The 17,226-nt window shown below is 41.6% G+C and overlaps 1 protein-coding gene across 2 annotated transcripts in view; it reads left to right on the top strand.

Annotated features, from left to right (window-relative positions):
• SEZ6L (seizure related 6 homolog like) overlaps positions 1–17,226 on the top strand; it is a 1,424,144-nt gene that overhangs the window by 787,796 nt on the left and 619,122 nt on the right. For both annotated transcript variants that reach the window (XM_078667320.1, XM_078667319.1), the window contains exon 7: positions 9,993–10,159. In XM_078667320.1, the coding sequence (XP_078523446.1) occupies positions 9,993–10,159 (167 nt within the window). The remainder of the gene's footprint in view (positions 1–9,992; positions 10,160–17,226) is intronic.

The raw sequence follows: 17,226 nt of genomic DNA, 5'->3' as shown, positions 1-17,226 counted from the left end.
AGTCTCGAGAGACAATCAGCAGTCACATCAATTTTCCCCGGAACATATTCAATGTCAAAACTATATTTTTGCAACCGTGACATCAGTCTGGCAATACGAGCTGTAGCTTTCAGACCACCTCCAGGAGACAAAATAGACACCAAAGGTTTATGATCTGTTCTCAAAGTAAACCAGGCTCCTAAAATATAATTGCAGAAATGCTTGACTCCCCAAACACACGCCAACAACTCCTTTTCAATTACTGCATAACATCTCTCAGTTACACTGAGAGTTCGGGAAGAAAACACAACATGCCATTCCTCTCGTCCTGCAGGCTGGGACAGCACACACCCCAATCCATAAAGACTTGCATCAGCTATGAGAATGCATAACTTGTTCATACAATATGGTTTAAGTGTAGGTGCGGCTATCATTTCAGCTTTAATGTTGACAAAGCTTCTTGTTGTCTACTTCCCCACCCAAATTCTACATTCTTCCTATAAAGCTCCCTCAATGGTTCCATTTTTGTAGCAGAATTTTGGATAAATGTACTATAATACTTGCAAAGTCCCGAAAAGGAAAGTAGCTTATCTTTATATTCAGGAGCAGGCGCTTTTAGCATTGCATCTACAAGTGATTTTTTAGGGAACACACCATCCTTGGACACTGTGTGGCCTACATATTCTACAGAATCTTGAAATAACTTGCATTTCTTACTTTTAATGGTAAGTCCATACTCATTCAAAACCTTACAAACATTTTTAAGATTTTCAGTGTGAACCTTCTCTTTACTGGAAAAATTAATATGTCGTCCTGGAAACACTAGACGTAATGTTGCATGTCTTTACAAATATGGCACATTGACTTCTGGAAGACTGATGCCGCCAATGCCAGTCCAAACGGCATTCTCTTAAATTGGAACAGCCCTTGGGGTGTAATAAAAGCTGTCAAATGTCTCAATTCCTCTGCCAATTCCACCTGGTGATATGCTGATCTAAGATCTAGTGTGGAAAATACTGTGGCACACCCCAATATACTCACAACTTCATTTATATTGGGCAGTGGATGACAATCAACCAGTATATTAGCATTTAGAGCCCTCAAATCAATGCATAGTTTCAAAGATGTATCTGGCTTACGTGCAAGAACCACTGGAAAAACCCATTCCGAGGATTCTATCTCCTCAATACCACCAGTGTCTAACATTTCTTTCAACGCATCACCCAACTCTTCCCTGACATTGATGGGAACATTTCTAAGTTTCTGTTTGACAGGTAAAGCATTTTGCTTAAGTTTAATAACATGTATGAACCCCTTAAGTCTTCCTAGTTTCTCAGAAAAAACATTTGGAAATTCTTTTCCTAAGTCTTTTTTTCCTACACCATCTTCAACAACCATTACCGGTTCCTTGCTGCGGGGATTTAAGATAATTTCCAACTTCCGTTGGTCTCTCCACCCTAACACATTAACTCCTTTCTTAGCAACATATAACTTGATGAAAGCAGACTTTCCTTTAAAATTAACTAAAGAAGCAATGTACCCAATACAATCAATGGCAGAACCATCAAACCCTTGAGCAACAATATCTGGTGGACACAGGTCATGAATAGATTTTTTTCTTCCCAAGCCTGTCATGGAAATAACTTTCTGTTACGATGGTCCAAGGAGACCCAGAATCTGCCATGAGCTCAAAATCTTCATCCAAAAATGTTACTATGCACTTAGGTGAATTAAACATTTCTCCTTCAATAGCAGTTATATTCACAAGTGAAACCACAATTCCTCTTTCTTTATGTGAAATGTGTACCAGATGAATGTTCACACTTGTTGCATGTACCCTCACTTCCTTGATCACACCTCACACAAGACACATCACTGTTCTTGTTACTATAACTCTTATTTTTGTCAAATATCTTCCTCTTCTCATCTCTGCAAGCTTTAGAAAAATGACCTATTCTCCCACATTTATTACATTGTTTTCCTATAGCAGGACAAAATTTGAATAAAGCAATGTGAGTATTACTTCCACACCTGTAACAAATCATGCTCCCACTAGAAATTTTTGTAGACTGGGAGTGTTTTACAACATTGTTCACAGCGCATATTTAATCACAAATGTTATAATTTTTCTCACCCTTATTACTAACCTCTTGCACAGTTTTCATCCATTTGTCCGACTGTTCAAACGCATTAGCAGTGGAAATGGTATCGTGCAAACTGGGATTACCTAAACTCCGTAACTGTTCTTGTGTTTTCTTGCTCCTCACATTCACTATGATTTGATCCCTAATCATCTCATCTGTTAAAGCTCCAAAATTGCATGAGATAACTAGTGATCTTAGTGCAGTTAAGAAGTCATCAAAAGATTCAGACTCTCTTTGTGCACAGGTGTAAAATTTGTATCGGTTAAGAGCTATGCTTGTCATAGGCTTGAATCTAGTTTCAACACGTAACATCACCTCATCAAATACTCCCAAATCCCCTGACACAACTGGGAGAGATCTAAACACTGCTTGTCCTTTCCGACCCCAAGCAATGAAGAAAAATATTTTTCTTCCTCTCATTACCCATTCTTTCTCCATCTATGGCCTTTAAATAAGTTAAAAACTCCTCCTTCCACCTTGTCCAGGGTATAGGTGGATCACCCTTGCTCTGGAGAAACTTTCTTGGTGGATCGAACTGCATCTTGTTAACTTAAACAAATAGCAATAAGGAGAAATAGTGCAGATGTGTAGAAATATTGTACAATAAATATGTATCACTAATAAGTATGAAAAAAATAAACTTTCAAAAGTCTATGTACACAACAAAAAATTGAATCAATCAAGATATACAGTGTTAAAAAAAAATAAGTTCTTGAAAAGCTGTGCACATCAGCGTGAAATGCACTGGTTAAGAGTTTCCAATGATGTTTAAAGGCAGTATAAATGTCTACAAATGTTTTGTCCTTCTGTTCCAAAATTGTAAGAATTATGGTGGAAGTATAGTTAGTATTTGATTACCTTGAAAGTGCGATTCTGGAACTATAAATGCCCGGTGCGATTCAAGATACCAGTAATCTTTGAAGCTTCCGGTAAACTTCTTGGCTTGAAGAAAATCGCTCCCTCTGACGTCATTACGTTGCGCTGCGCTCTTTGAAGCTTCTGGCAAACCTTCTGAGTTGAAAAAGAAAATGGCTCCCGCTGATGTCACGACGTTGCGCTGTGGTCTAATGTCTGCATCTAGTGTAGACATGTCGGAGGACAGAGCGTACACGTCGAGCACCGAGGAGCATCATAGAGCTGGAAGCTAAGAACGGGTTTCCATGGAAGCCTTGCTGTATCGGATGACGGAGTTGCTTCAGGTTGCCAAGGTGGGCGTGAGCGATACTTGCATGCAGGGGGTTGATGCAATTCAAAAGTATACAGTGCCCCAAAACGATAAAAAGTTTGAAATTGCCTTATTAATTCATCCAAGAAGTTACAAAATACAGGTTTTTCAGAAAGACACCTTGCAAATCCGGTATGTGGTTAGGACGATAGTATTTTCCACGGGTTTAAGAGTATAGCAATTCCAATTTAGGCAAAACGTATTAAATTCATCAAACTCCACCAGAAAACCGACGAAAGTTCAGATTTTCAAAGAAGAGTTGCTTGGAAATAGTTCCAGAGAATAAAAAGGTCACATCCCATCCTAGTCGCCATATTGATCTCCACCTCCAAGCCAGCCTCTCACGTCCGTGACCCTATACCCACCCAATTGACCAAAAAACTGAAACTCTCCATAGCCCCCTTCTGGTGCAAGATCATAAACAGCTCCCTGAAACCGGCATCATACCTGAATGCCTCAAAGTTGGCCAAGTCACGCCACTACTAAAAAATACAGCCTTGACTCCAAGGAACTGAATAACTTCAGACCCATCTCCAATCTCCCCCTCCTATCCAAAATCCTTGAAAAATGTGTCCTCCTGCAACTGACTCAGCACATGGACAGCATCAACCTTCTTGATCCCCACCAATCGGGTTTCAGAAAAGGCTATAGCACTGTGTAAAGTTCAAAGATGCAAATTAAGTTAAAATCCAAGATGTGAAGAAAATCTTCAATAGAGGGAGGCACATTACAACCAGATCCAGTTCAGCAGCAGAATGTTCCTATAACAGTTTACATACCATTCCAAACAGAATTACTAACAGAGTGGCAGGAACCACAATTAAAATTATACAATCTATTAAAAGGGCAATGTAAGAAATTAGGATATAAGAATAAAAAGGGAAATGCAACAGGAAAGAATTATTAACGATGCAACACACCGAGACCGCGATCCCTAACATCACAGACGACATCCAGAAATCCCTCGATACCAACCAATGTTGCCTCCTCATTCTCCTGGACCCATCGGCAGCCTTTGACAAGGTTGATCACCAACTCCTCATCAAGCCTTTGAAAGAAAGGGTAGGTGCTGATGAAGTGGTCTTACACTGGTTCTCCTCCTTCTTACACAGCCGCTCACAAAGGATAAAAATAAAAAACTTTACCTCCAACCTACATCCCTTCAGCAGAGGTGTCCCCCAAGGGTCAGTGCTCTCACCTCAACTGTTCAACATATACATGGAACTCCTCACCACCTTACTCAAAAATGCTAACATCCCTTCCCACCTATATGCAGATGACACCCAGATCTATCTAGAAAAATCCTCCATGGATGATATTCACAGACTAAATGACACTCTAAAAAAAATCCAACATTGGCTGTCTCTTAACCACTTAAAACTCAACCAAGGCAAAACTGAGATCCTCCTCATATCGAACAAAGAAGAGAAATCTCAAATTTCAGAATGGCTAAAAGCTTTGGATGCTCTCAACAGCAATCGCACTCTGACCAACTCCGTAAACTCATTAGGAATCACCCTAGACTCAAAACTGGACATGGCCAAAAACATCAAGAACTCCGCAAAGAGTGCCTTCATCAACCTGAAGCTATTCAACAAAATAAAACCATTCATCCCAGCCAAAGACCTCAAACAAGCCACCCAATCACTGGTGCCATCCAGACTCGACTATGGGAATGCCACCCTCACGGGTGCAACAAAATCTCACCTAGCTCCCCTCAAAACTACTCTCAACGCAGCAGCCAGAATGGTCGCTGGAATTAGAAAATACAATCACATTTCACCAGCACTCAGAGAACTAAAATGGCTCCCAGTCGAATCGTGTGCCAGTTTCAGAACTGCCTGCCTAACGCACAAACCCCTGCACACAGGAAAACCTGAGTATATAGCTGCTAAACTCAAGAGGGTGTAGTGAGGTCATAGAATTAACTGCAGACATTGCTAAGTTAGCATTAGTTTTTTTATGTTTGACAGCCATCTTGCCGCTTTTGCGCACGTTACTACATGCCTATATTCTAGTAGATAAACTACTCATGCTCTTGTGCATGAGAACGGTCTGCCCTTCACACATTTAGAGGAACAGGGTACTCCTAGTCTGCACAGCGTGTTCAAGGTAAAAAAACAATGTATGCTGTTGATTCACTTTGGTCAGTCTCGCGCCCACAGACACAACATAGAGCACAGCTGCCCTATTGAAAGCCAAGTGCTTATAGTATGGCATTGCATGCATGAAAAGACACTTTGAGAGGTTCATTCCAACCAAGAAGATCTGTGCTTGTCCTGAGATGTGATTCCTTGCATCTAAACGTAGAAGTATGGGTTTCCCCTGACACAGCCTAGAGGCCTTCGATAATTATAATAAACTAGCTTGTAGCACGGGGAGGGTGATAAGGCACTGTAGCCCTGTTATAAAATGATTGCCCGTTTGTGCTTTATGGAATTGTAATCATGCTGATTATATTGTTCTTATGCATTACACTGCTTGTGTTGGCTAGTATACTTTATTGTAGAGCACGTTAGTTAAAATAAACATTTTAAACTATACCGTGTCTCTGTTTACTCACGTTGTCGACAAGTATGAGTGTTTGTACGAAAGAGTGTTCTTCTTCCTACGATTCCTGAGAGGGACGGAGTGACATGTTCTAGGATGTCTAACCATTGGTAGCTTGACTGTAGTACGGAGAACAAATGAGACACTATAGCTAGTAGGATTGGGGTTCTGGGTACTGAGGTGGGTTTTTTGGTACACCAATACACACCGAGGTCCTGGTTTCCTGCACATAGTTCTGTGTATGTGCAGAATCCCTGCAACAAGGGCTGGTCAGACAAGGAACCTCAGGAGCTCCAGCACCTTACTACTCATCCCTATCAAAACACACAAACAAAAAACTGCCCCACGGTCTTTCGCCAAACATGTGCCCAAAATCTGGAACTCCATCCCAGTCGGTATCAGGACTATCTCATCCTTCACAAAATTAAAAAAAAACCCTAAAAGTACTCTTTCTCAACCGCTCCCTCCCGAATGGATGGCTTCCGACTAAATGAAAATTCCTGCTCTCCGTTGCTCCCAGACATTGTATCACTAAGACATACCTCCTTCGGCTTTTTGCCCCCCACATACTCCCCCCCCCATAAGAGGTTCTACCCAAGAAAACATGCACTCAATGAGGTTATCTCAGAACTCACATACTACCTCAATGCTGCTCAGCACAATTGGACTTCCGAACCAATATGTAGAATACTGCTCTATTGTATGACTTTTGCACAAAAACTGTTGCAAAGCGCTCTGATACCCTCGGGTCAGGCCAGCGCTATATAAAACTCCTTAATAAATAAATACTGTATAAAAAGAGGGACCCAGACCCCAGACTTTTAGATCATCCCTGGAATTCAAGAGGACCCTTTGCCAAGGAGAAAAGCTGGAGATACTGAGGAGAAGTACTGCACCTATGCAGTGTGCTGTGTGGGGTTTGCCTGCAGTTGCTGTTTCTGCTGCTGTGTGAGAGCTGAAAGACAGAAGCAACTTGAAGAACTAAAAAAATGATGCATCGCTCTTCTTGTGGCTCTTTTTCTGACTCATCTCCTCAGCGTGAGAATAATTTCCACCCATCGCTGTGCCACTATGAATACTGATGCAGCACTGCATGCCACCGCCGCATCAATTACCAACGCATCCCGGATTCCCACGAATCGCACCTTTGCGACAAGTTTTCCCGATGCATCGCCTGTTAACCAGAACCGTCACGAAGAATCGACGCATCGCTTTCCCCTAAAATGTAAAATGTAAATGTAGTATACTTGTAAAGCGCACAGCTGCCCCAGCAACGGGGCGTCCCGGCGCTGTATAACTCTGGGGAACCCGTCCTGGCTTTCCCTGTGGGATGGTCCCTTGCTGGGAGTCCCCAAGGTGGAGCCAGGCATCCCCAGAATTGGTGGGGCCATTGTGGAGATTAGGCAAGCTAATGCCCAGAGTTGCCGAGTGGAACCCCTGATTATAGTAAGCACCGAAGCGAGAATTATCGAGTCCGCTGACCAAGGTCCACAACCCTGCCGCGTCGGGAATTGAACCCTGGTCCCGGGCTGACTTCTGCTCTCAGGCCTGCCGCCTCTAACCAGTGAGCCACACTACTCGTATGCTCTTACATACCGTAATCGACGCATCAATTCTCCTGCATGCAGCAGAACTGTCTCATCGCCTCCCCAAGGTCTCAGGCACTGATGCATCTCTTTGTTGTTGACGCTTCTTCACTCTGTGGCTGTTTGGCCCTGTGAATTTTGACGCAACTACAGGAACTTTATGTAAAAGTCACACATCCATAGTTTTCAATGGCACAAGTTCTTTAAACCTTTTGAAAGTCATATTTTTAACTGTGTTTGCTGGATTTTTGTCGTTTTGGGCTTGTTAAATTTAGATAAAGATATTGTATTTTTCTAAACTGGTGTGGTGTCCATTTGTGGTGTATTCACTATATTACTGTGTGTGTTAGTACAAATACTTTACACATTGCCTTTGGGATAAGCCTGTCTGCTGATGCCAAGCTACCAAGGGGGTGAGCCGGGGTTATCTAAAGTATCTTTCCTCCTTACACGGACTAAAAACAAGTGTCTATATTTGGATAAAGGTACCTACCTCTGCCAACTAGGACCCCCATTTCTAACAACCCCATTTCTAGCAGTGTATCTCATCTGGTTATATTCTGTTGTTTAGTTTAGATATGTAAACAAATACTTCTACATTTCCAGTCTCAAGCACCCCATGCCCTTAATGTTACAGAAAGAAACATCACTTTACTACTTTCCAAGATGGTAAAATAGCACTTCTCCGTTTTCAGGCACCAGTCAGCCAAAAACTGTGTCAACGACCATGTCTTAACCCCTTGGATGCTGCGCACATTTTCACGCTGTGCGGGCGATTCAAATAGTGGGCGGGAGCCGGACGACCCCTGACCGTCCTCCGCACACACCCACCGTGACGTCAGACAGCCGGGCCGTCCGAAGCATGCAAGGGGTTAAATTAGCACTTGTAATGCTCTCTTTACGGGATGTGGGACCATATTTTTTTATCCAAACCATTATACATCAGACCCAAACTGAATGTGCAATAAATGTGTTAAAATTGCAAAATCTGTCACAGGCAGGAACATTTCCAAACAACTAGTCTACTTACTTAGAACCAATGTGTCTGGGTTATCCCCAAAATTGAATCTTCCAATCATGATTCAAACCCACTGCAAATAAATATAACCAAAGTGATGAGTTTTACCCTGGTGAACTACAGGACCAACCTACATAATAGCTCTCTCTTTCAAGGAATGTTTCCTGCTTGCATATAAGTAGGCAAATCAAATCCATTTAAAACACAGTCGCTGACACTGAGGACTTCATAACTTCTGTATTATTATTTAGGCCTACCTCTTTTAGTTAAAAATACAGGAAACTGTAAAAAAACAAACAAGTAAAACATGGAAAGTAATTTGCAAAAGACCACAATCTACTCTCCTTGAGAACTTTCAGTCTGGTTTTTGTGCAGGCTCCTGAACTAAAAAGTCTGGGGCATATTACCAAGAAGTGGGTTAGTAAACGCACAACGCACATCCTCATATCGCCGGCTATCGACGGATTTCATCGCCTTTTTAGCGCGCAATTATCAATCAAACGTTGTTTTCACGCGCTAATGTGTTCCTTGATATTATGGGGGGTGGATTCAGCTTTATGATCCACTCCCCCATGTTATCAATGCCCTAACACCTGGTCAGAGCAGGCGTTGGGAGACCTGCGATAAACAAGTTTATCGCAGGTCTCCTTCTCCCAACAACTGCCTAGGTAATAGGGTGTTCCCACCTCCAACCACATTTTACATGTGGTTGGACGTGGGAACGCCCACTTTGCATGTCATTAGCGATGTTAATCGCCGACATGCAAAGTGGGCTTGCGCCAGGCTTTAAAATGCCCTTGTTAATAGGGCTCTAGCAGTATCGCCGCTTTCTCGGCACAATTCGCCGAAAAAGCGGCTATACTTGCCCTTGGTCAGATGCCCCTCTATTCTGTAAATTATTGGCGATGCCCTACGTTGCTTACACAGTGATGACTCCTGCCTGTTGATACTGCAACAGGTAGGAGTCATCTTCGGTATTTACTCCTCCATAACATTGTTCTTTTATTGAGTAAGTTTCCAGGTGAGTAAAAAGATTAACAACAGCTGCAAACCCTGTCATTCGTGCTCATGAAACTCTGTCAAAGAATTGAGTTAATGAACTGGGAATTCACAATTGCCAGATATTCCAGCTTACTAAGCCAAAGTTAAAGGTTAATAAAGAATATTTCAGTAAAATCATGGGACGAGTTCTGCATTTGGATGATTAGCAGTGCATAAACTCATACGTTTCCTAAAGCAAGCTACTTGTGAAGCTCCTTTGAGACGGATTGAGTCAAGGGCTTGGTCTAGCCTTGATCTAGTGCATGGTTTAGGAATAACATCTCTTTATGGAGAGCACTGTCCCTAGAACAAGACTGCCACATACCTATACCTAATTGCATGAACAGCATAACAACAACCTACTGCTTTTTCTAAGACGGTAAACAATAAATTAAAGGAATTGTGCATTAATTCCTGTTTTATTTCTTTTCTTTACAAACTTTGAAAAGAGTTGTCGTCTTCAGTGGAAAGTCCAACACGTCCATTTTACTGTATGACACCTTTAAAACAGAAAACGTGCCTTTCGAAGGAGTGATAAGTGAAGGGGCTATACTTCGAATTGAATTAACGTCAGACGAGACAAGGACAGCTCAAGGATTTAGTATTCGTTTCGAAGGTAAGAAAGTTGATTAACTTTGCGTGCACCTGTTTTTACTGTTGATTTCTCTAATATTACCACAAACATTGCTTGCAGTAAGCACAAATGCATGCAGCAATCCATGCCTCACAAAATACGTATACAGAGTGTATTTACATGTTTAAAACTGCTCCTATATGCAAACACGGGCCGCATTTTTAACGCTCTGATCCGTTGATGGAGGACAATGTTATTTTGGTGCCTAGGCCTATTTTCTGTCTCAGTCCGAACCTGATGATAAGGGATCCTGCCGCATTTTAATATTCAAGACTGGGTGTACTAGAAATAAATGTGCTCTTAAATCACCTAAGAAGCATTGGTTTCAAGAGTGTGGGTCATGAGAAACATAGTCATTGCAATGCAAATGTCTGGTACCATGGTGGGAGAGCAGGGGACACACTACAGGCCCTATCCATACACAATTTACTTTCACACTTTTGAGTAACTTTATTAGTTTTGGCTACTCGCCATTTACAAGTGTGTAGTTAGTCAAAACAACCATAAGGTTACTACTAGTGGTGATTATCACAACCGAATTTGAGGTTCCACACACTTGGCGACATCTCCACATTCGGTGCATAGAATTTCTTATGGTGAAGTATAGTGAAAAGTTGAAAAGTTTATTTAAGTTTCAAAACACTCAGAAAACATTTTTTTAAGCTAAATATTTGTATATATTTCTTTTAAATATAAAAAAATATACAACTGTTACGACAATATCTTGATTATCAATTAAAAATGTAGTTATTTTTAATATATTAAATTAAAATAGAATGATGTTTCTGAAGCTTAAATTAAAAAAAATCTCACTTAAAGTATTACAATAATTGTTCAATTATATATAATAAAAAAGTAGTTAAAGATATTGCAAATAGCTAATTAAGGTATTTAATTATTTTAATAAATATTAATTTTTTATAAAAAAAGCTATTTAAACATTGAAATACATGCGCATACATATATATATATATATATAAATATATTTATATATATATGTACATTTTTTAATTTATTTACTTTATTTTAACTTGGTTTATTAAGGGGGTCTATTTTAAGTCAATATATCCATTTGTTTCTATTGCCGGGTGTTGCAGTACCAGTGGCTGGCCGTCTGTGGTGCAGGACTTACTCCAGCTGTGAGCAGATACATTAACAGCTGATTGGGTCCATTTTGGCTGTAGTAGCTATAGATTTTCAGTTTGTGAATAGGAAGCGGCTTACTCTTTGTTGGGCAGGTGCATATCCCCCCCCAACCACTGCCTAAACCCCTTCTTATTCATCACACAGCCCATTCTTTTAGTAGTAAGTATTACCCAATTTCAAGTCACTACACCCATCCTTCCGACATTTACTAAATTTACTACAAAAACATATGCATTTCCATATGTGTGTGGAGATCTCTGCAGTCGGGGAAAGATTGGAGAGGCGGAGGCAGACACATGCGCTCGTAGGTTTGTCAATTGCATTTTGTAGTGCATTACTAGTATTATTGTGATACTACTAAACACACTACACAATGTAGCTTGTGTGATAGGCCCCTTCTTCTCTAGAGAATTAGCCTAGATCAGATCTAGCAACGCAGGGTGTTTCCTTATTCAGTGGCTTCGAGGATCTCCTCATTTTTCATGTTCATTGCGCACTAGGGGGTTTACGATTTCTGTCCTCCCCCCTTCAAGATAATACGGTTTCTCAGTGACCTCCCTAGCATTTCTTGGTGGAATTGTAGGGTGTAGAGAATGCTTCCAGGACACCACCAATTTCCAATCAGTGCAAGTGTGTCTATCCACCCAATTACATAAAACAAAACTCTAGAACTAATTAATACATACTCAGGGGCCTATAAGGATGGCGGGCAGACTTACATATGCCCACCACCCTAGCGGTGCTGCGACCGGCCGCCAGTGGTGCGGTGGTCCTGCACCGGCAATTAGGATGCCACCATCTCCCATCCACATCATTGTGGCGGCCGGTGCACACAGCACTGCCCGCCACAATACTGGGGCTGCACACTGTGCATTTGCATGCACAAAGTGGCAGGCACCGTGCGGTACCTGCCATGTCGTGCATGCAAATGTATGGGGGTACCATAAGTACCCCCCTTGTGCCCAACTAATAGTTGGTGGTAAATAACGAATCCTTAAAGCCCTGTAGCATTGTTTACAGTGCTACCTACATTTCAAAATACAGATTCGGTAATTTTACCGATTCGGTAAAATTACCGATTCTGTGAAATTACCGAATCTGTATTTTTAAATGCCCTACATCTCAGTATCCAAATACCGGTCGGTAACGGCCGAAAATCGGTATTTTCGGCCGTTACCGACCGGTATTTGGATACCTACATCTGGCCCTAGGTCTCTAAAAGGATGGCATTCAATATATGGTGCACAGGGGAAAGGCCTGGGTGGAGAACATTTTGTGAAAATATTTTAAGATTTCTTCTTTTTAGGTATATTACAGATTTAAAAAAGTTTGAAAATGGTGTATAGCGCAACAGCGCGTTCAATATTGAAGATTATTTACAATACGTCAAACCTTTATCATGCTTACAGTATTTGCTGTAGTTGGCCAATTCCACTGGAATCAACTGTATTTAATGCCTTCACACAACTATATCAGAACATTCTCTGCAGCCAAAATCATTAGGCACCCCTGTACACTAGCCACATATAATTTTGAATCATTTTCATTACCTTCCTTCACAAAATCCAGCTATTCTGCAAGATCATCCTGGATTTCTCACCTTTTTAGGACCTTATTTTTACTGATATTATAACTGTGCATTGTGACTCTTCGATCAGTGCCATATGGTGTGTAATCTGGCCCTAGAATGATGCTGTCAAGATGTATTTCACTCAATTGCTTTATTTAAGTCCATGGTAGATGGTGCACAAAATACACCTAAGACATGAAGTTAACTGTTATAGGTGGACTGCAGTGTCTATTTACACCACCCACATATATGACAAAATATGTGGATTTCACAGGCACCAATGTGCTCTGATTAGGCTACTACAGTGTAAAGGGACTGCAGCGATAGCTGTGAAGGAAAAATGGTTTTCCATGTAAGAAAACCTGTTTTACTGTTTTAAGCAATAAAGTGCACCACAGTGACTATATGGCCAAAAGCTGTTTTCTACAGTTTTATACGACTCTGCTCACTACAGGGCAATGTAATAACTTCTGTGCCTAGAACAGTAGGAGTGTTGTCAACAACTGGTCACTTAACAGTGATTAGCCGTCTGGAAGCATATAAGGATCTGTTGGCAGAACAAAGGAAAGCTTTCACATTTTCTCTTTTGACTTGGAGTTTCTGAATGAATCTGACAGAATTTGCTCACTCTATTCATACACAGGGCTCTCCTAGACTTTCTGCTCCATTACCAGATTACCAGTAGTGGCAAAAACAGTGCCGGGCCCTGACTGAGGAAGGACACCTCATCTAAATAAGGGAGTGGTTAGGGGGAGCCCAAATCCCTTCTGGTGGAATAAGTAATTAAACAAAAACATAGGGGGGAGTGAAGAGGGGTGAGGGTAGAATCGTCCCCCTATTATTACTATTAGTCAACAAAAAGATCCTACCGCTGCATTATAATATTTCCTTCATTGTCTGAAAGATTACAATTATAATGGTGATATGGAAAAAGTGTTTAGACACCTGCCGTTATTCAGAGAGGGGTTAAAGAAAAACACTCCGTGTTTTTAAATACTACTCACACACTGAAAATTAATTCAGTGTCATGCTTAATCATTGGCGTCTTCCTGTCCTTCTACGGGGTGGGGTGTGCTACGACCTACGTAGACGCAGGAGCACTTAAATCTGTGAGAGAGGCTATGTGTAGTGCATAAGGTGGTAGGGTCCGGAAAGATAGTGGGGCAAAAATTAAAAGTTACCTGGCTAGTGGAAAAAATATAATTTATTGCCTTCCCTAGCTGGAAACATTAAAAATGGGGAGAAGTAGAGGGCATACGGTAATGAGTAGCCTTCTACTGGGTCAACATGTTTCGAAAGCCATACCCTTGGCTTTCTTCTTCAGGACTGTGCGCAATCCCTACTCTAATCTTGTATTTAACAATGTACATGTGCCTAACAGTGTTTAGTACACGTACTGCATGCTAAAAATTAGCATTCAAAAAGACATACCTAATTGGTATTTATCAATGATATTAATTTAATGGCGTTATTGCCTCATGAGCTGTCACGGAAGGGGAGGGTGCCAGTAGGCAGAGAATTGTCAAGGCTGCACATTATCCCAGGTATTACCTTCCCTTGGTTCAACAGAGCCACGTGCTGGGGCAAAGTGCCCAGCATATCAAGGAGCATTACTTTTTTATATTTGAAAAACAAGCTGCTGAACTGAGAGTTTAGTTTTGAAAAACAAATGTTGCTGTGCCAGTGAACTGAGCATTGCGCTTGCGCAGGAAAGTTTTAATGATTTCATAAAAGGTGCCATTGTTGCAGCTTTTCTGAAGTCAAAATGATTTTTGCCAGGAAGGCAGAAATCTTTAAATATGGTGGACTGTGAACTGCGGTCTGCCAGGGCAGTAGAGTACATTCCTCTGGGGCCTTGATGAAACTTAGAACTGCCCAACAATGGCTACTTAAGCCTCATTGTCATGTTTACCACCTCCAGAGGACTGGAACAATTTGCTGAGGCTTGCACATGTAGGGCTAGATGTAGGTAATTCTAATTTACCGACTCATAAATACCGAATTTTACCGATTCGGTATTTATGAATCGGTAAATTAGAAGGAGGGAGATGTAGGTGAATTTATTTTTTGAAATACCGCATCTGTAAAAATCGGTATTTACCGAATCGGTAAATACCGATTCGGTATTCCCCATTGATTCCTATGGGCCTTGAAGCCCATAGGAATCAATGGGCAATACCGATTCGGTATTTACCGATTCGGTACCGAATCCTGCAGTTTGACACCCTCTAGCACCCCGAACACAGGCACGTGTAACATGTGGCACACATACATGCCCTAAGGGCATGTCTGTGTGTCACATTGCACAGGTGTGCATGCACAGATGTGCATGCACACCTGTATTCGGTATTTTACCACCCAATAGGATTGGGTGGTAAAAAACCGACTCTTACGGGCCTGTGGCACTCTTTGAAGTGCCACCTACATCTCATTTACAGAATCTGTAAATTTACCAATTCGGTATTTTACCGATTCTGTATATTTACCGAATCTGTAAATTTACCGATTCTGTAAATGACATGCTCCCTACATGCCAAATCCTAAATACCGGTCGGTAACGACCGAAATCGGCCGTTACCGACCGGTATTTGGGCTATTACATCTGGCCCGTAATGTGTACACCAGAGGGGCAAGAATACCATCTTTGTTCTTCTCAAAGCTTTTTGTCGTGCTGATTTAGTGGGCTCTCTCAAGCTTTTGTCAAGCTACAGCCTTAATCCTCGCTCTGCGTACAACAACCTTTAAACAGGGAGGCCAATACAGCAAGCCCAGCTTTGCAGTGAATAATCTCTGAGGCTCTAAAATGTTGCTTTGTCCCACTCTGCCTTTTTGCCGGTAAAACCAATGCTGGAGCTTGACAACTACTACTTCATGTCAGTTTCAGCCTTCAACCATACTCCACTAGGTGATTTTGACCTCCAAAAACGTGACTAAGAGCCAAGCTAAAACTTTGACTGGGATTATGAGCTTGGTGTATTTGACATCTGCTCCATTGCACTTGGCCTGAAACCCGAGTTTGAGATTTTACTATAACGGTTTAATATTTCTAGTCACTTATTGTATTAAAACTTGAAAAAATGATAACTCCAGGTCCCCTTACCTGATTTTGATTGTTTTGGTGTCTCTGTGCATATTACATTTTTCTCTATTTCTGAATATTCCTTTAGGAATTTTATTGTACTGTTTATTTTAAAATTGTTGTTACAGATGTGGGTGGGCTGGGAGGGGGTTGCCAGAAGGAAGGGCTGGAGGATGGCAGCACCCTAGTGAGGGTCCACATGCTGTGGTGATAATCCTCTAAATATCAACATAGTAGAGTACCCACCTTGATTGACATGTGAGGAAATGAGATTATGACTGAGGTCTGCCACTGCTCTGAACTCTTCACTGAATGGATTTAGGGTGCTCCAGATATACAGGCCCTGGCTGTGCAGCTGATTTCCCTAGCCTAGAAAGTCTGATGATTGACAACATACAAGCAGCTGGGGGAATCTCCTGAAGCAGAACTGTTGATTTAGTTTGCAACAGTAGACACTGTGAGGGACAACAACAGCCCACTGATCTCCCAATACAATGTGAACTGGGTCCATGGTCTGCTTTTACTTCTACAAGGTGAAGCATGATCCTGGGGAGAGGATTAGGCTGCGTCGGGACAGATGTGGTAGGTCACAACTCAGAGATACCTAGTGCTAGCATCGCATGATCAAGAGGTGAAGAAGCCTGACACTGTCCCCCGCACGAGAATATGGCACTTGAGGGCAGAACTGATGGGGTACTGAATGCTATTCTAGGAGTGGATAAAACCGTGGTGTGTGGCTACAATGGGTATGCTAGTGCCTTCCTATCCTTTCTTGGCCCACCAGTGGGGAGAGATTGGACCCACTGGCCCAAAAGCACAATAATGCAACATATCCTACTCCAGTCTGTTCTGTCTGCCTGCATATTGAATTGAGCTGCTGTAAAAAAACACTGCACACTGGTTGCTGACAAGAAGAATCTCACCTTGGACAGTGAGCAGAACTCCTGTGCATGAATCTTAATTTTGGGCTAAAAGATAAAAACAACCAGTGACACAAAATCTTGGCACAAACTTCTGCATTGAACTGCACCTGGCCCTTTAATTTGACACCATGAGGGACAGAGAATCATCATGATGTTCAATGGGTAAACAAGACCCCAAGCAACCCAAGTGGCTCTTTGAGAATAGAGGCTTCAATAGTCCTCTAGTCACAGAACTCCTTTGGAAGGGGCCTGGTCACAGTTTAACCAGAACTCAACCAAGAAAAAAGATATGCAGATGCTATTTATTGATATGAAACACAGCTTGGCAACA

This window comes from Lissotriton helveticus, chromosome 11 (assembly GCF_964261635.1).
Source record: "Lissotriton helveticus chromosome 11, aLisHel1.1, whole genome shotgun sequence".
Lineage (NCBI taxonomy): Eukaryota > Metazoa > Chordata > Amphibia > Caudata > Salamandridae > Lissotriton > Lissotriton helveticus.
Note: the sequence above shows the minus strand (reverse complement) of the source record. Positions and strands in the feature narration are given on the sequence as shown.